General features: G+C 35.6%; 1 protein-coding gene across 3 annotated transcripts in view; it reads left to right on the top strand.

The window, feature by feature from the left end:
- The window catches only part of prdm5 (PR domain 5), a 76,738-nt gene that overhangs the window by 44,467 nt on the left and 11,512 nt on the right, over positions 1 to 20,759 (top strand). For 2 of the 3 annotated variants that reach the window (XM_002940319.5, XM_031903071.1), the window contains one exon: positions 11,730 to 11,815. In XM_002940319.5, coding sequence (XP_002940365.2) covers positions 11,730 to 11,815 — 86 coding nt within the window. Of the gene's footprint in view, positions 1 to 11,729; positions 11,816 to 13,203; positions 14,103 to 20,759 lie in introns of those variants that run through there. The other variant, XM_018096245.2, reaches the window with a different exon arrangement.

The following is a 20,759-nucleotide window of genomic DNA, read 5'->3' as shown; positions in this document are numbered from 1 at the left end:
ATCACCTTTATATATAAGTAGGTTGTGGGGGTGGGATTGTGTATTAAAATTAAGTTTGTATATCTTAAAGATTATTAACTTCAAAAAGGCTTTATTCAAAGATCCAGACCTGATGCGTTTCGTGTGTTGCCACACGTAATCATAGGTACAAAGTCAGTAGTGAACTGATACAGGTTTAAAAAGCATGTGGAGATGACATCACTCCTGATGCCACTTCCTATTTTCCTTATTACATTTTAATAAAGTTTCTTTGTATTATAAAAACAATGAGAACCGATGAACAAAGCATTAAATTACACAAATCTCATTTTTTCTATCCACCTTAGTGTTATCTTTAGGTTACATTATTTGTTCTCTACAGGAAAGGAAAAAAAAAAAAGAAAAGAAGAAAAAAGGGGAAGTAAAATGAGAAAAAAAAAAGGGGGGGAAGTAAAATGAGAAAAAAAAAAAGAAAAAAGGGGAAGTAAAGTGAGAAAAAAAAGAAGAAAAAAGGGGAAGTAAAATGAGAAAAGTAAGTAAAACTTCCCCTTTTTTTTCTTTTTTCTCATTTTACTTCCCCTTTTTTCTTCTTTTTTTTTCTCACTTTACTTCCCCTTTTTTTTCTTTCCTGTAGAGAACAAATAATGTAACCTAAAGATAACACTAAGGTCCTATGGGAGGCTTCCAAAATCATGCACAGAAGGATCAAAGTCAGAAAGGTTTTCCCGCCGTTTACGATCGTTCGGATACGAAAATTTTGTACAATATTATTTGGGATCATCAGAAATTATTTCATCCAATCCGAATTTTACTCATTTTGGGATTCGATCTCGTACTTTGATGAATCAGCCCCATAGACTCAATAACAACAAAAATAATAAAAATATAAACTCCTTGCAGGGCCCAGGTCAGAATAAAAAGTCTGCAGTTTTACCTAAAGCACTGTAGTTCAGTGCAGTTTCATGTTTTCTCTATGGCTGAATAGTGAATTGGTTCACCTTGATAGAGCAATGTGCAGCTTTCTTTAAAGACTTGGGTTTAATTTTCATTATTTACTATGATTGCTTGCCCCAGTCCCATTGTAGAATATCATATTTTGTTTTTTGGAATACACAGAAACCAGGATTCTACAATTTAGCCAAATTTCAGCACTTTTTGCATAGTTTAGATTTTATCACATCCTTTGTATTCAGCAGAACTGAATCTAAGCCTGTCATACAACTGTGACTTGAATTTGTTTTGCCATTCTGACAAATCACTTGCCAAAATCAAAAATTTATGGTTTCAGTGCGTTCCAACTATTGGAGAAGCAAGCTAGACTGTTAATGTACTTAAATCTGAAATCTTAAGTTTAGAAAATGGCTAAATGGGTAACTGATCCTTAATTATGCTTTGGTACAGCCCCATAGCAAAGCTGCTTTAGTATGATAAGTTGTATCATTTATTACTAACATGTCATCACTTAGGGGCCCATTCATTAAACCACAAATTTTCGCTAATAAAAAACAAGATTGGAAAAAATTTGGAGTAGCCACGATAATTTCAGACGTGCGAAAATTGCACGAAAATTCTTTTCTTGGTCGTACAAAAATATTGTGGTCTGAAAGTTGCGAAATTTTCATATCCAAACTATTGTAAACGGCGCGAAAACCTTTCTGGCTTTGAAACTTCAATCCATGATTTTGGAAGCCTTTCATAGGATGGCACTTTGCAGCTCCAACCTGGCCAAAAGATAGTCACGATACCACAGCTTGAATGAATTCTGAAATGGTCGTAGTCTTTGCAAAATAAACGACTTTTTCGTGGAAGAAAACCATGAAAAAGTCGTACTATTTTATCAAAAAAAATTGTGGTTTAATGAATGGGCCCCTTACTAGCATGTGTGAATTAATGATAGTTAAACCACTTTTTATTGACAATACATTTAATAGCATTTCTCCCCTAAGGCTATAGACTTTTTATAGGCAGCCTCAGTCTGCTACATCACGATTTACAGTAACATAATTTTTTAAACAAAAGTAAGATATAAGATTTATTGGTTTGTAGTTTGTCTTTGTTTAAATACAGCACAACATTCTGACTAGTGTTATAGAATTGTTCTGTGTCTTCTGTAAGTTTACATGGCATTCTTTTGCAGTTTACTCAGGACTATGTAAGGACAAGCTTGCCTGTTCTCATTAATCACTAACTGTTAATGCAAGCCATCACAAAACTACAAGTCTCTCATGAATATCTTCTAGACTCAGTCAGTGTTTAATAAAGTCTGATGTACACAGATGTGGTTTAAGATTGAAGTGAAAACTTCAATAATTGCTTCCTGGTGTTTTTTCATTCAAATGCAAAATTTCAGGGGTATCTGCCATAACTCTGTGCTTTCATTATGTCTTATTATGTTGGTGTCTTTAGGAACCAAAATGTGTTAAATGCCACCGTTTACCCTCTTCATAAAACACTAAAACATAATATAGATGCATGCACGTGCTCTTTTTTAAAATCTAGAAACTGTAAAGCAATTTGAGATAAAGCTTTAAAGTCATTCATAAATAGTGGGAAGAAGGGAAGAAGCACACCATCCTGCATTAAGGCCAATGTCTTTAAGTCAATTATTATAGCAGATACTTTCAGTACAAGCTTTCAGAAGGCAAAAGCCAAGGCAGGGGGTTCCCCCAAAAGCTTGTGCAGGTATCGGACCCCCTTATCCAGAAACCCATTATCCGGAAAGTTTCAAATTACGGAAAGTTTATCTCCCAAATAATTATCAAATAATTCACATTTTTAAAAATGGTTCCCTTTTTCTCTGTAATAATAAAACAGTATTTTGTACTTGATCCCAACTAAGATATAATGAATCCTTATTGGAGCCAAAACAAGCCTATTGGGTTTAATTAGTGTTTAAATAATTTTTTTAGCAGACTTAAAGTAGGAGATCCGAATTACGGAAAGATCCCTTATCCGGAATACCCCAGGTCCCGAGCATTCTGGATAATGGGTCCCATACCTGTACTAAAAAAAGTCTAAAGAATTGTCCTTGCATAGGCTTTAAATTAAGCTTTTTCTTTTTGCTTCTCAACATACTTTGTAAAGCATTTTTTCAGGAAGGTGCTTTTAGGTTCTTGCAGCTGAAATAGTTTTTTATGAGTGTCATATATTTGTTTGTCTGGTTTAATAGATACTTATCTTTGCCCAACTGGATGCATTCACTCAGCCAGACAATGGCAGTATTACTGTATATGCAGACTATAATTCTTTAAGTCTGTGGTCTCCATTTTGCCCATGGTCATAACGTTGCTTAGCCTTAGGATGTTAAAGGGATAGTATACACAACTTTTTAGTATTAGCTAAATAGGGCTTGTGCTAAACAAATGTTTTGCCTAATGTTTTAATTAATTCATATCTATGCTTTATGTTATATCTGGCACTAGACAATAATAGCCAGTTTCACTTTAGTTCTTCCTGTCACTTCTGATACCAAGGCACTTTAAAGGATCAGATAAAAATAAATGGATCTGTTAAAACTTTAAAAGCTGCAGCTTAGATAAGGGAGAAATAATAAAACAATAGACAATGTAATTTCAACACAAGTCCTATTTATTGTGCTCATTTTGACCAAAGGTGTTTTTAGGTTTGTACTATCCTTTAATTGCATCGTGAGAAGCGTCCTTGTTTTTCATTCAGTCTTCTCAATGTCCTATCTTTTCCAGTTAGATATGCGCTTATACTGCCAGCTGATTGATTGCTATAATCTTGTTTTGGGCATTCATTTCAGGACTTTAGGTACTAACTTGTAGTACTCATTGAGGTCGCTCTTTTCATCCCAGTGTGCTGAATGCCATCACTATTAGACTGCACCAATGTATTTGTATACCTCTTCTTGAACTTAGCCTTTTATAATGGTCTTCTCATTTCAGCTAGATGTTTACATTCATGTTTAGTATGATGTAGACAGTGATATTCTGAGACAATTTAGCTTTTTGTTCAGCAGCTCTCCAGTTTGGAAGTTCATTAGATATCTGGTTGCTAGGGTCCAATTTAACCTAGCAACCAGACAGTGGTTTGAAAGAAAAACAGCAATATGAATATGGGAGCCTAAATAGAAAGATAACTAATAAAAAGTAGCAGTAACAATTAAATTTTAAGCTCATAGAGCAATAGTTTTTGGCTGCTGGGTTCAGTGACCCCCATTTCAAAGCTGGAAAGAGTCAGAAGAGGAAGGCAAATAATTAAAAACCTATAAAAAATTTAAAAAATGAAGACCAGTTGAAAAATTGCTAAGAATTGGCCATTCTATAGCTATACTTAAAGTTAACTTTAGGTGAACTACCCCTTTAAAGAAGAAGGAAAGGTAAAATCACTTGGGGGTGCCAAAATGTTAGGCACCTCCTCAGCGGTTGTAATTGCTTACTTTATACCCTGGGCTGGTGTTCCTGTTGGGAGAAAAGGAATAGATTGAGTAAAAGAGTAGAACTACCCAGCCAATTTGCTTTAAACCTTACATGTGTAAATCACTGGCTATTGCAGAGCTCTGCAGGGGCTACTTTTACATTTGTTTTTTATTGTAACCTCCCCAAAGTGATATTACAAAGCAGCTTTATGCTGTATGATTTCATTATGATCTTTCATTGGATGTTTTGGAGATGACATATTCTCTATGACCATTTTTATATAATCCAGCATGATATTGTATAATATAAAGTTTGACGTTGTATGTGTGCGTGTGAGTGAGTATCTCAGAATCATAATTAACTAAATCACTTATACTAATGGAAATATTTCACTGACAATCAGTAGTGGAGCCCATGGAAGTCCATAAATTGATCAAAGCAGAGTCTTATCATTCAGAGCACATAAATATTAAGTTACGATTTCTTACTTCACAGGCATCTGATGAAAGATGTAAAGATGTGGTCATTATGAGCCATTACCTTAGTGATTCCTATCAGAAAGACATTTATAATAGTTTTCAGAAGGAGAGATCCCTCAAGCCTTTATTTTCTTAACCTACTATTAAGAAAACATTTTTCAGCTGTCTGTAGGGGTCTAATTTGGTTTCATAACTTTGTTTTGATCTAGATGGTAATGATAAAGCCAAAATGATTTCACTTTGTATTGGAAAATTAGTGATCACTCTGGCATCTCTGATTTGCTGCATGTAAATCAGTAATGTGCCCTTTAAATTATATGTAAAGCATCACATATATTCGTGTTTTATGGCTCATTGTGAGGAAATGTTTCACATAACTTTTGTCATTGTGATTAATGAATTTTTGAACACGTAAAGGTTGCCAGAGTATTAAAAAAACATTTTTCATGCACACTGTACTTTAGGCTTATTAGTCTTCAAAGTCTTTTCAGGTCAGCTGTGGGGAGACGCCACATTCATTATATTTATCCTTCTATTCTCTTAGCACTTCACCCTGTTGTTCCCAGCATGAGACCTTTCCACTTCCTTATCTGTGTTAACTACAGAAGAAACACGTTTGCCTCGCTTGGCACTGCATATTGATGCAGTCTTTTCTAACTTAACAGCTTAATGATGACCAAAAATTTACACAAATAACATTTTTGTTGACACACTATTCTCACAAAAATATACACACACTAGAGCTCATTTATGTTTACAGATGCAGTGAGCAACCTGCGCTTTTTACTACAATGAGTTGCATGTAAAACCACTTTTGTAAGGTACTTGTAACAAAATATGTTCTAGTAACTTAGTATAGTTGCACTCTGTGCCTCTCAGTCCTTCCTGCCTTCCATTCTGAATCCAGGCACTGCTGTGCCTATTGATGCAGGGGAACTTCGGAGCTAACGAACAGCACACTAATGCCTAAACAATCAGGGGCAGATGTCACTGACATGCCCCAAACACCGAAAATCTCGCCAGTTGGTCTTCCACACAGTTGCATCCGATTTGCATCAAAATATGCATGCAGTTGCGCAGTGCGCTCTTGCAGCTGCAAGGATGTGTATTTTGGGAAAAACTGTTGCATTTTGGGGAAAAACATTTGTTCTCAAAATTGCAGTTTGCTCAATGTGTCTGCAGATTTAAGAACCCTACTATCTAAATCTCAGCAGTTCTACAGGGCAACATATCTCTTCATTGCCACATGATGTACATGTTACAAGACTTGGATTGCCATGCTGCAACCCTCCAGCTGGTTTTGAACTTAAACTCATTCTGGGTCATTTATATACTTGCACAGCACATATTTATTCATCTATGGTTATTTTTTGCTTATTTTCCCCCGCTTAAACATTGCACTTATTTTCCTATCTGTCCTTTCTTTTTGAATCACGGTAAGATGCGCAATGCACATAAATATTTGCAAATAGCTCCCAAATTAGATGGGTGTTTGCACGAGGGTGACATACACAGGGTAAATGTGTTCGCTGTGTGAATCATTCTGCGATTCACAAAGTCTATAAATAAACCCCACTGTTTGCATGAGATTTGCTGAAATTTTTAGTTTAACAACAGCTGAATAACTGAAATTTGACTACAGTGGAAAACAAGTTAGTCTTTTTGAAATGGTCAGTTTCCTTTAAACAGAGCAGATTTGTTTTTTAGATTTACAATATTCTTTTTTCTTCTAAATATGAAAGAGAAAATGAAATAAAAGTTGTAAAGGAATAAAAATGAGCAAATATTAAGAATAAAAATTTGCATTTTGAAGTGTAATATTGTTAATTAGACATTGTGACATTGTAACATTTGGGTGAGCCTAGTGCTTTTTTAAGATCTGCTTGAAGGTGGTGTGAATTTGTTGCAAATTAACAGATTTATAGGAGGGTGTTTTATCACATACACTGTGCACTGGCGCATGCTTTAAAATGTGCAACCCTCAACATATCAAGTAGCATAGGGCCTGGTTTATAAATGCTTGTATAGGTATGGGACCTGTTATTCAGAATGCTCAGCATGAATTGGATTCTGCTTTTCACTTGTGCTTTCCTTTTCCATCAAGGTTGACATCAATCTGTAGCTAGAATCTAATTAGCGCTTACCCAAGCTGTGCTTTAAAATACAGTGGGCCTCCATTTAAAGAGATATTCCAGAAAAATTGACACCAAAAGTGCTTTTTTTCTGACATCTATAGGACTTCACTGCATTTTCTCTTATTATATATATATATATATATATATATATGCCCTTGTGTATATGTGTGTGTAGATAGGCAGGTTAGAACAGGTCTTACCATTAGAAATGTGTTTTACTGCTGCCATTATATATTTCACAGTTTTGTGTATTGATATACTCTGGGAAAGTGACTGGGATTGTGGCCATGAATAAGTGCATGACATGTAATGTGTCTGGCAACCAAGACCACCAGTTTCTTCTCACATACACAGTTTGTACTAATTAGAACAAACAATATCCAATGGCCATCATCAATTCTTATCACTCCACATTCTTTGTCCTAAGGTTTTCAGGCACATGATCCCTTTGCAATGGTTTTGAATTGATGACAAACACATAGTAGCGTGGGAGAGAAAGAACTTTATTCAACAGAAGAGGGACTAAAAATCCCATTTGTAGTCAAATGGGATTTGAAAACATCAAAACAAAAAACAAAGGGAAATAAAAGGTTTGCAGTGGCTGGCTTTGTTCCATTATTTTCCATTTACAATTTGACAACTTCTGTTAATGTGTCTAATAAAATTCTGTGAGAGCTTAATTTAAGGCGGGGGGGGGGGGGGGTTGAATATCCAGTGAAAACTAGTGGTAGTTTTATCTTCCGAACACTTTATTTAGATGTTTTTGGGCATTTGTCTGACATTTATATGTGTATTACATTTGTAATTCCACTTCTTATGTATGTAGCTTTTAAGGTTGTACACCTGCTAAAAATTAGGATGTGGAGGATTTCCCCCCACATTATGACAAAATTTATTAGGGACAAGAAACAACACAAGCTGCTGTATTGTTTTGTTGTATAAATGGCAAGAAAATGAACTTTCCGGAATTCATCTACAGTATACAGCATTCTCTAACATTCTGGTGCAATGTTGCATTTTTACAATAATGTTGGGTAGTTATGTAGTGGTAATGTTGGGTAGTATGTTATGGTAGTGTAGACACATATGCATAAGAACAGCATATTATCTTCATCTTTTATGCATTTTGACTACATTGCCTGTGCAGGTGCCTTACACATAGACTAATCTTATAGTTAGGTATGGCATAGGTGTAGCAGCACTTATAGTATTCTAGAACGCGGCCGCAGTAGTACCAGCATGGCAGCTGTTTCCCATACATACATTTCTTATTTTATTGCTTGTTTTAAGATGATAAAATTGCTTTGATCCAGGATTTTTTATAAGAGCCAGATATTAATTTTGATACAATACTTAAAGGAGAAGCAAATGTTTGTTAGGGGTGAAGTCACATGGAGCTACTACTAGCAGCTATTTCTTTACGGCTACTAAACTCCAGAAAATACACTGCATAGACAGTGCTGAGAATTGCCTCTGCTAAAACCCACGTAGAGACAATTATCAGTAAATGATCAACATTGTCTATTTTAGTAGCCACAAGAAGTAGCTGCTACTAGTAGCTCTGTGTGTCTTCAGCCTAAAACTAGGTAAGTTTTATCAGAAAGGTCTATGTAAATACAGCCATAAACACTCACAGGAAAGCTGCTCTGAGAAACACGGGATTTGTTTTCTTTTTTTGTGTATTCATGTTCTTCTGTGTCAGACTGCCTTTCTTAGAAAAATCCTTCAGGGTACAGAACAAGTCTGCTTAGTTTGCTCCTTGTCCGCCCCCTCCCATCTCTCCTTCTGCCTTCTCTTCCCTGCTGCTGTTAGTACAGATTAGCACAGTTATTTACTGAGACCAATCTAAAATGGCACTACTTTCTAAACAAACACAGGGAGCTTTTAGGGCTGTTTACTCAGGTATGGTAAAGCTTTCTACAGAATAAATATACATTCTAGCTTGCACTATTGTGACTAATCTATTGGCAATAAATTAGCAAAATGCCTTTCCTTCTCATTTAATGTATCATTTAATGTATCAGAACAAATAACTGCAGCAGAAGAATACGGATGATATAACACACTGCTACATACTGTAACAAACCAATAAAATGCAAATACACTGAAAAGCCTAGTAAACTAGTAGGTGTGGTGTGGTAGATGGCTTATCACACGTCCAGTTTTTGCCTTCTTATTCCCCAAATCCAGTGCCCATATAATAACAAATCTGCCCCTAAATAAATAGCTTTGTATTTTGGTATTTTGTATTTTGATCTTTTACAGTTTTTCTATGTGGCCAAAATGTTGGTCAACCATTTCTTGCACATTTAGTGCATCTTTTATTACAGTTCACAGAAAAACAGGCAGTGCTTATTTACCTGTAAATAAAACTCATTATTCACTGGCTTGCAGTTGAGAAGATTAATTGGGGGTAAGCAATGGTGGTGTACAAAACTCAATGTAACTCTTAAAAGATTTGAACCGGGCATCACATGCTTTCCATTCGCATTTATCATTGTAATAAAATATGGGTTTGTATTGTACTATATTTATACACATTTTTGTGAAAGGCCCTTAGTGAGGCCCAAACATTACAGACACAATATCTTCCCTTACTGGAAGTGCATCTGCCATAAAGTTTGTATAAAGTAGGAAGTTAAACCTTTAACACAAATGCAGAGCAGTACTATCACAGCAGGAAGGAGGAAAAGTCAGCTTGTAATAAATGTGGAGCGATGAGGGAGGTGGAATATTAACCTGTAGATTAAGCAGTGACAATCCTAGAAAATTAAAAACATGCTGCATAAGATATATACACAGAGATGAGAAGGATAATGGGAAAATCATGGCACAAAGAAGAAGGTGAGAGGTGAAGATGATATTTTACTAGGAAAGGATAAACAGAATGAAGAAAGGTTAGAAATGAAGGAAAGAGAAAATGTTCAACTTGGAAGAAAAATGGAAGACAGGGAACTTGCCAAATATACATAAAAAAGGAAAATGTGGAGGGTGAGAAAAATTGAAAGCTAGTAGAGAAAGAGTAATACAAGCAAAAGAAATACAAACCATGTATTTTAGACTAAAAAATCATAAGATTTTGAAAGTGAACAGAGAGAGGGAATTAAATAGTTCTTGAAATACTAGCTGCAAGGTCATTATTGAAAGCACATGGCACAAAAAACAACATTGTACTGGACCAATGTGTAATTGTAATTTAAAAAGCAACATTTTAAAGTAACAGATCTTGGTATTGCACACTAGCATTGAAGTATGCAATGCTGGAGGCCTGTTTAAGAAATTGTCTCCTTTCTATTTTGCATTTACTGAATATTTTTAACAGAGGTTTACATGCTCCTTCTTCCACCAAGTGACCTGCTTGGTCTAGCATACTTTTAATGGAGCAGAAACAATAATAAATATGTTATAAAAATAACATAATTTTTTATCCAATTTAAAGACAAAGTTTTTCACTTACCTGTTGCAAGTAATCAGTTATGACAGACTATAAATCATCTTCATAGCTCAGTCTGGTTATTCCCAGAGGACTCCTATGCTGTAAAAATTCTTAACCCTGCACTGATCCCAGGGTGTCGCACGCAAAATATAATTCATGACGAATTCTAAAAATTTACTTTCCTATTTCAACTGATACAGTAATTTTTATTGTATATTTCTGTGATCTAGTGAGCAGCTTCTTTAATTAAAAAAAAAAAACAAGTAACACTTTTGCTTTCCCCAGGAATCATTTGTAACCATTTTTACACCAGAGTCTGCTTTTGATATTAAGATGCAGTTTTTCTGACTTTGTGGTTTAATGTAACATAACCTAGGCTCCAGTTTGGTATTTCTTTTGCATCTACCTCTGTCTGAGGTCAAAATTACTACAAATGTCCAAAGCAAATCATTTTGCTTGAATTGCAGTGGTTCCTACTGGAGCATGATTATGGTGATGATATCACTGCACTATGTGGACCCCCTGTAGCTGCAATAAATATATTTTGAAAATATGGACATTGAAAAGACTTTGTTAAAGGAGAGAGGGAGTGGCCTTGGCTCACAATTTGGTAGTAAAACATATTTATACTGTTTTTGCTTCTGCTAGCACAAACAATATATAGCAAATTACATTAAGCAGAGAGTAAAAATACTGCTCAGTAAGAAAAACTCTATGTGATTTTAAAACTTTTATTTACAGAGTAGCTTACCCATTATGCATAGTCAGTCTAATTTAAATCTTCTTGTGCTTGTACGACAACATGGTTGGCAATAAATTTATGCTCTTAGTTAAATATAGTGCAAAAAGCGAATTCAATTATAGTAATTAAATGTGAAGGTTGCAATCCAGATGGCAGAAATGCTGAACAGATGTGCAGCAATGTTAGCACTCTTTAAGAAAGTGTGTATCAAAGCCGCTCACTGAAAATAAACCAGCCACAACAAAACTGGCTCATAATTCACTCCCTAACAGGACTGTCATTTTTGCTTTACATATCTCTCCATGCAGTCAGACACTGTTAGAAAACATCAGGCAACTAAGAGGGGCCCTTTGATCCAAGTCAGTGTGTTGCCATTGCATTCTTTTGTTCTTCATGTGAAGATTTGGAACGCTCAGATCTTTGTTCTCCTTTTTTCAGTCTATCCATTAATGAACATGAACTTCAGAGTAGAAGAATGTGCCTCCTATTGATGACGCCCTGATGCGCTTGCTTGAATTGGTAGAGCGGTGGTTTGTCTTCCTTTGGTTACTGTACTAAATGTAATCTTTTTTTCAGGTGAGCGCCCCTACCAGTGTCCTTACTGTGACAAAGCATTCAGTAAAAATGATGGATTAAAAATGCACATCAGGACACACACAAGGGTAAGTGAGGTTCAGCTCATGAAAAGGTATTGCACTGCAAACTAATAGAATTTGTAACATGTATTTACTTACCCAATATAACTGTTACCTTTGTGTCAGTCAATCACATTATCCTAACATGTCAGTATTTTAAAAGCCTACTTGGTGCTATTCTTCTTCAAAATAAGCAATCTTGTCTCCTCTAGTTTCTTTAAAACTAAGTTTCTTGCCAGAATTCTGACATCTCCTCTGCAGAAGAAGGCATCAGGCTTCAAGTTGGGCAAATCCCAACAGGCTGGAGCACAACTACATGCAGTGTCTGTTGGATCATTTCCTTGTCTACAAGTCCAACATCATGGCTGCAGCAACCACAAGAGAAGAGATGCCAGAGTCTGACCAGAAAGGGAGGCTAATAACAAGTGACAAGGGTTTCAAGAATGCGTAGCACCAGGAAGGTTTTTAAAATGACCCTAGCGTGTGCCTGTGTTAATTTGGAATGTGTCATTGTAATAATAAGGTGTTAAAATTTCGTCTATAGGATTTTTAATAATCGTCTATAGGATTTTTTTACACTTAGCCCCCTTTACTTCTGAAAAGTTACTTTGGGAAAAGAAATGGATTGATTGAATTTCTGTATTAAGTACATTTTTATCAGAGACACTTTGGTCATTAGCAACTGCTAGACACACAATGCATGTAGTCATGGCACTTTATTTCATACTTACACACCAACATGCACTTTTCACCTTTCAAGGAGCATTTTTTGATCTAACAGCAGAGAAGTGTGTGAAGTTGTTATAATGATGACAGATGGAGCAATTGCATGAAAGCATGATTATGCATCCAACTTTCATTATGGGCAAAAAAAGGTGAAAGAGAGCTCTCTACAAAATTCTTCAAATTTTTTTCTCACCCTTTAAGCCATATACCCTTAAACCACTAATATAAAGTGGAATCTGCAAATAAAAAATATGAATACAGGTATGGGATTTGTTATTCAAAATGCTTGGTACCTGGGGGTTTTCAAATGAGGGGGTCTATCTGTAATTTGTATCTCCATATCTTATATCTGCTAAAAATGTAAACATTAAACCCAATAGGGTTATTTTACCACAGATATAGATTAATGCAGCTAAGTTACCATCAAGTACAAGGTACTGTTCTATTGGTCCAGAGAAAAGTGAGATTGTTTATAAAAATTAGACTATGGTAGGTGGCCTTCCTGCTTTGTGAATAACAGGTTTTCGGATAAGAGGTCCCATAATAACAACCGGTTTAATAATTCTTGTCTTTTATACAGTTCAGAGTTGTTAAAGGGGTTGTTTATCTTTGAGTTTACAAATGTAGAGTGTATTCTAAGACAATTTAAAGTTAGACTTCATTTTTTTAATTATTTCAATATTTTTCAGGAACTCTCAGTTTGGAATTTCAGCAGCTACCTGGTTACTTGAGTTCAATTTACCTTAGGAAAAGTGTAGCAAATAGTTGACCCCCTTCTTCATGTGAACTGTACATTTCTTAAAGCTTGCAAGTCAGTGGTTCAGGGCCAATGATTACTCATGAGGTAAAGTAAGTAAGTAAGAAAAAACTTAATACAGTTTAAAGTGCAAGCCTTAAAATAATAAAAATATCAAGTAAGTAAATATCAAGTGCAATGACTTTTATGGATCATTTTTTTCTAGGATTGCTTAATCACTGTAGTTTCTAAATAGCTTTACCAGTTTTTGCTACTATACTACAAGGGCTGTAATTTCCGTGTAATGGACTAGCATAGAGATGTTATTGTTTCTACAAATGTAGCTGCAACTCAATCCAAACTTTTTTTACGTTTCATTTTTATTTATTTTTTTTATAAAGAGGCAGTATATACCACAGTGCTGTACATTGTATTGTAATCTAGGTGAATTGTTCTAATATTGAGATGATTCCATACAAATGTTTGTGTGAGTTTGGCTGCACTTCTTTTGATTAAATACCAGGTGCAAGTCAGATCGGGGACCTTTGACTAGTAGCCCCATATGAATGCGAAATTACTCTGACGCACACTGGACTTACTGTATCAAAATGACAAAAACTTACTTTATAATGTCAACATTTCAACACCACAGAGGGATGTCTTCCTCAAGACAAAAGCACACATAAGTGTGCCAACAAACATTTATAGTTGCACAAAGGTATATACAATACCCAAATCCTCAGCGCTCAAAATTAAGTTCCAGTGAAGTTCTGTAATGGCTGTGATGCTGCTGCTCCTCTTACGAAAATAGCCCCTTTGACTGGGTCTCAAACGTGTCCAGAAAAGTGTGAAGGGAGCGCATATATAAAATGAAACAAAATAACTAATAGTGTAATAACATTTTAAACCTTTGTTCAACTAACAAAGCCAATCACTGTATTGTGAATAATAAATATTAATGTATCCACCACTGTGTGCAGTAACTCTAAAGGCTCACCAGAAGGCGATGAAATCAAGCTCTACAGCGGGAGATCAAGGGTAGATGTAGGCGAATCCACAGTTCAAACAGAAAGAGGAAAAAACGCCAAATAGTGTAACATCGTTTAATATAAAATTTCTGCTAAAAATAAAACTACTTACAAAATGTAGAAGTAAGCAGGCGAAATAAAACTCAACGCGTTTCGCGCACCGCGGTGCACTTCATCAGGAGTAGAATATGACCATCAGGAGTAGAATATGAGTCCTTTGATGACCCTTTAAATAGTGTAATAGATGTAGGAATGACACGTGCAAACAAATCTTGTTGTCTGCAAAATATGACGTCATAAACATTTATAGTTCAACATGGTTAAAAGGCATTATTTTTTTGTCCCTATATAGCTGTATAGGGATAAATACTGCAATTCAAGGATAAAAGTGAGGCCAGGATGCTTCCGTTGTTATTTAATTGAATATTGTCATGAAAACAGTTTATTTAGATGAAGCAGAGTTTTATGCAATATATTTTTATGAAGATCTACATTACTCAATCTGTAGTTTTTTTTAAGACTGGTAAAATGACTTAGCCAAATGTTAACCAATTTCTGCTTGTTACCTTTTGCTTAGTTCTACTTAGCATTTTTGGATTTAGTTAACCAGGTCGGTTTTTGTGTAAATAGAGCAGTTACATTTTGATCATCCTGAAACCATTCAGTCCTTTGTGTATTGGCTCAAACAGATTAGAAAATGGGGTAAAGGTGTGCTCAAAATATACCTTATTTTACTGATGGGGGTTTCCTTGTACTCCATAATTACTTTTAATGGGTCTTTGAAGATTTACCATCTTAGATAAACACAACTTTTCCCACAAAAGTGATGATAATTGCTTGTGAATATCATGAGAGGTATAATGAATTATAAGAATTACAAAATTCTGCACCCAATTTTATTTCTGTGCAAGTTCTTTGTAAGGGTCTGGTTTGAATTATTTACATGGTTTCACAGCTGTGAGATTTTTGAGAAAACAGGGGAGCACCCAGGTTGTCAACTAATCTGCTGAAAAACTAGTGTAATGTAATAAGATTATCAAAAAATTGGAAAACGTTACATTACATTGACTGAATGGGATGGTATAATGTGCCAGTTATGTTTTGGTTGCTTTCAAGAAATATATTATAGATAAATATTATTAAATAAAAAAACCTACTGTTTATTTTCTTAGCTTAAAATAAACTTAGCCTTTAAATAAATTAATTGATATCTCTTACTGATGCTTCTATCTCAATACTGAATAGAGATGCGCAAGGGGTTCCATTTTCAAGTAAACTCCAAGTTTCCGATTGGGTCAGCAATTGACACTTGTGGTCTATATGCTTGTAAAACAGAAAAAAACAGTTCTAATCTGAATGGCAGTCCTTTTAATACTGACGTTTTCTCAAATAAATTAATTGTTGACTCAAGAACACAGAAAAATGAGCACTACCATTCTTATATTTAACAATAGTGGAAAATTCTAACTTGTATACCTTATAAGTTCACTCTACTGATACCACATCATCAATATTCAGACTTGTTTGTTTTTGCAACAGATCTGCTTCAGTTTGCCATAATCCATGCTACAGTTTTTAACATAAATATATTATACCATGTTCATTTAGAATGTAAAGAAATGTAAATTGGACTGTTTGATGATAAACTATCCCAGCCCTACTCAGTCTATCTGAGTACATATAATGATTTGTATATTAAACAACCTTAGCAAGCAGCATCTTCTAAGTATTACCTTTTGGTATAGTTTGGTTTACATTTTATTACAGGTATAGGATCTATTACCTGGAATGCCCAGGACCTGGGGTTTTCCGTATAAGGGATATCTCTATAACTTTGATCACCATAACTTAAGTCTGCTAAAATCATTAAAACATAAATAAACCATATAGGGTTGATTTTCTCTCAGTATGGATTTGTATGTGTTCATTTTATAATAGCAGAGGGAGTGTATTATGTATATTGATTATGTTTTTGAATTTTCAGGTCATTTATGCCTTGTACAGCAGGGTACTTGGTTTGCATGTACTTCAACAATTAAGTATATCACTAAGACATAATTGTTTATAAATAGAACCTTTAAGCTAAGATACAACTGTTCTTTATAATGTCAGGAAGCATTTGTTTATCAGTTAATTTCCTTGTGTTCTAACGGATAACATTTGTGATGCAAACAGTCTGTTATACATTGATGTGCTGATAATAAAAACTCAGACTACTTAGATTACTTTGATAAAAAATAACTTCTTCATTAGCAATTACAAAAGTTTACATAGCTCTTAACTCTTAACAATATCTGCCAAATCAAATAAGGAGGCTTTTCAGTATCATCAAAAGTAGCATGTTTCATAGCAACATAAAAAGATTGACTTAATTTCTGTCCATTAAGGGTGAAGACACACAGAGCTACTAGTAGCAGCTTCTTTACATGGCTACTAAAATAGACAATGCTGCTCATTTACTGATTAATCTATCTACGTGTGTTTTAGCACGTGGCACACGTGGCGGCGCGATTTCGCGCAAATCGCCGAAAAAGACTTGCAAGTCTTTTTCAGTGATTTCCCGAAATCGCCTGCCGCGTCTGCCATCCCACCGGCGACTTACATGTTTGCCGATGGGATGGCAGGGGAAGGCAACTCGGGGAGATTAGTCGCCCGCGAACAGGGAGTTTTGCCGCGGGCGACTAATCTCCCCGTGTGCCAGAGCCCTTAATGTGACCTATTAAGCATGGACTTTAAGGGGTATATTTATCATGCTGTGTAAAAAGTGGAGTGAAGCATTACTGTTTGCAACCAATCAGCAATTAGATTTAAACAGTTAGAAAATCAAAGCAAATCATCTAATTTGCTGCTATAATCAACATCACCGGTGATGTTTTACTCCACTTTTTACACATTGTGATAAATATACCCCTAAGGGTAAGAAGCCACGGAGCAAGTAAACGTAAGTTAAAACCAGAGCATTTGAAGGGCAATCATACAGTACTTCTTACATCTCATATGTAATTGGCCAACCCCAAAAACATAAATTGTCTCCCAGGTTACACCTCTTAAATCTTTCCTCCTGGTAGCATTTCTTCCACAAAAGAATCTCCCTCCCAGCTCTGTTATGTGGTTGGTGATTTATACATGGGCTGTTACTGATTGGCTGTGAAAGCTTTAATCATTTTAATAAGTGTATATGGGTATTTATTTGCTTCTCTTGCCTTTTAAAATAATTGGCCTTATTAAAGAAATACTGTCATTGAAAAACATGTTTTTTGTTTTTTTTTTAAATCGCATCAGTTAATAGAGCTTTTCCAGCAGAATCCTGCATTGAAATCCATTTTTTAAAAATGCTGATTTATTTACAAATTGGTGTGATTTCACCCCCTCCCTTTCCCCCCCAGCAGCCGATCAGCAGAAAAATGGGAAGTTAGCAAGACAGCAGCTCCCAGTAGATATCAGAATAGCACTCAATAGTAAGAAATCCAAGTCCAGCTTGGGACTCCTCCAGTTACATGGAAGTAAGAGAAACTATAGGTTATCTGAATGCAATTTTTATGTGTAGTGCTGGCTCCTTCTGAACGCTCAGAATCAGGCAAAATGCACTGAGCTCTTCAGCAAGAAAAATACACACAGGAGCACTCACCGGTAGACTTGCTGGCTTGCTACACATGCACATCCCCAGGATGGGCTGCCTACACGCCAATATTACAGCTAAAAAGAAAATACATTTGTTGTTTCAAGAATAACATTTTAAATGGCAGAGTGAATTATTTGCTATGTAAACAGTGTAATTAAGAAATAAAAAATACATCATAAAAATCATGCCAGAATTAGTGATGAGTGAATCAGTCCTGGTTTGCTTTGCAGAGATTCACGAAAAATGTTGTGCGTCAATTCCTTTGACGAGCAAGACAATTCTTTTCATGAGAGAGACAATTCTTTTTGGCGTGTGACAATTCTTTTGATGCGGACGACAAATTTTCCGCAGCAATTTTTTTTTTGGCTGTTCCACTAAAAAAAAATACCAATGGCGAAACATGGAATTTCGCCGCAAATCCACGCCTGCCGAATTTTTTCGACCAACACTACTAGACAGAATCTTAATTTACATGCATGTTCAGACTTTGAATGAATGAATACAAGAAGGCAAATCAATGTTTCCTTTAGAAGCATATTTATACTGGTGGGTTAAATGCCTAGTGTGACAAAGTACTTACTTTATTCATTTCAGGTGCATTCAGTGTTCTAAATGCATCCAGTTATTCTTTCAGTTATTCTTTTTGAACCTTTTTTTATTTTGTTTTCATTATGCAATAACTATAGTGGATTAGAATACAGAACACTGTAGATCCTTTTGATACTAGTAACCCCTGAATCATACATCTCTATGTTTTAAGTTATATTATATATTTGTTATTATATTTCATATTATATACCACCCAACTGTCAGGACAGTCCAAATTCTTAGACTTGTAAAGGGCGTGGGAGGCGTTTAGCACGGTTATTAAAAAACATCTCAGTATAAATGACTATAAAGTAGTGATTGGAAGTGTGTCCGTATTAGAAAATGTTTTTACTTTTGCATCAAAAACTGTGTGACTATATACTTTGTATTTATCATGGTAAGGACCCCCGTTTGTTCTATACACTTCTGATGTACATACTGTAAGTGGCACAGTGTAAATAAAAATATACATACCAACATCTAATTCATCCAACATACCAACATCTAATTCATCTAGTTCACAACTAATGAATGTTGTTTCACTAATCAATGCTGTTTCATTGAGATTTACCATTAGTTATATTACACTTTTACTTGTTAATGTTATGTTTAGAAGTTGGTATTGTGACACTTTTGCTGTCAGGGTTGCTTGTAACTTGTCTCAGCTATCAGTGCAGTTCTAGTCAATTCATGGTCTCTGACAACCCCAGTGTGATTAAATAGACATATTTGACTCTTGAATTTTATTTTGTACACATTACTTCAGTTAGATCACTAGCAGTGCATCTGCCTTAGAGGAAAAGCAGCTGACCCCACAAATTGTAGTAAATGGTAGTTGAACATCACTGAAAGTGGCATCTATGTGCAGCATTGCTTTTGTCTTTGTATTTTTATTCTGTATCACAGATGCCCAGATTACATGAATTTATTTCTCGGTAGCAGCTCTAAAAGATTATTTACCGACAAAAAGAACAGAATTGCATTGCCCTAAAAAATGATGTCTGCTGTTTGTGGAAATGGTTTTAGACTTACCGTATATACTCGAGTATAAGCCGAGTTTTTCAGCACAAAAAATGTGCTGAAAAAGTAACCCTCGGCTTATACTCGAGTATATACGGTATGGATTTTTGCACATGCAATGCGCTCGTTGTGCTCACCCCCCCCCCCGTGGACGACCTTACGTTCGGGCAGACGTGCGCGGCATCATGCGCGGCGCAAATGTTTGAATGTGCTCGATTCGTGTACGGTAATTAGAAGCACTAGTAGAGCGCGTACATCCCTTGATACGCACGCATGCGCTCTGTTAGTGCTTCTAATTACCGCACTGCTGGGACGCGCATCGAGTCCCAGAGCTTCTCCATATCCAGACGTGTATATTAGAGAGATGGAGCACTACATGTATAGATGTGATTTGCTATTGGCAGCCCACGGTGGCTGGATGCAACTGTTGCTTATTTAGAACCCCATTTTTTGCCTTTGTTTCTCATTCAGGTTTATTAAATAAATGTCTATGTATTTCACCGCCTTGTTATTAATTACTACACTTACGTCCACATGTTCAAATTGAAATTCATTAGTTTTGCATGCAGACCTGCTCCACCAATCAGGATTACCATATATACTCAAGTATAAGCTGAGGTACCTAATTTTACCTAAGAAAACTGGAAAAACTTCAAAATAAATACCAATAGAATTACATTAAATGTAATATTTAAATATTTATTTCAAAGAAAAACAGTAAATTAGCTCTGTAAGTGAAGAAGACATGGTATCAATAATGATACCTTAAGAGTACTACCCTCTTAGCTCAATCAGCAACCCAGCTAAAACACAAAGAGTTAAGATCATTCAAAACTATAAGTGCAATGTCTAGTGCAGATTGGAACAGGTGAGAACGGTAGATGTAGATGAATTTGGGAGTGGGCGAGTGCACTGGAGGGTCTGGTTGCGGGTGGCCTAATTTGCACACAAAAGACAGAGGGTGCTAGTCTGGAGGGACCCATGGCACCCGACTCGAGTATAAGCCGAGGGTGACTTTTTCAGCACATTTTGGGTGCTGAAAAACTAGGCTTATACTCGAGTATATACAGTAGGTCATTTTGAAATAAGTGCCATCTCATGTATTAGGTTTGTTTAAATTAAGACAGTGAGCAGTGAATAAACTTCTTCTTATATTAAGAACTTATTTGTGGGCTGGTCATTTTTTTACTACATTCTTCTGCTAAAACAGTGACACAGCAGAGCCCTGTTAAGTGCAAAAAAATATTTTAA

This window comes from Xenopus tropicalis, chromosome 1 (assembly GCF_000004195.4).
Source record: "Xenopus tropicalis strain Nigerian chromosome 1, UCB_Xtro_10.0, whole genome shotgun sequence".
Taxonomy (NCBI): Eukaryota; Metazoa; Chordata; class Amphibia; order Anura; family Pipidae; genus Xenopus; species Xenopus tropicalis.
Note: the sequence above shows the minus strand (reverse complement) of the source record. Positions and strands in the feature narration are given on the sequence as shown.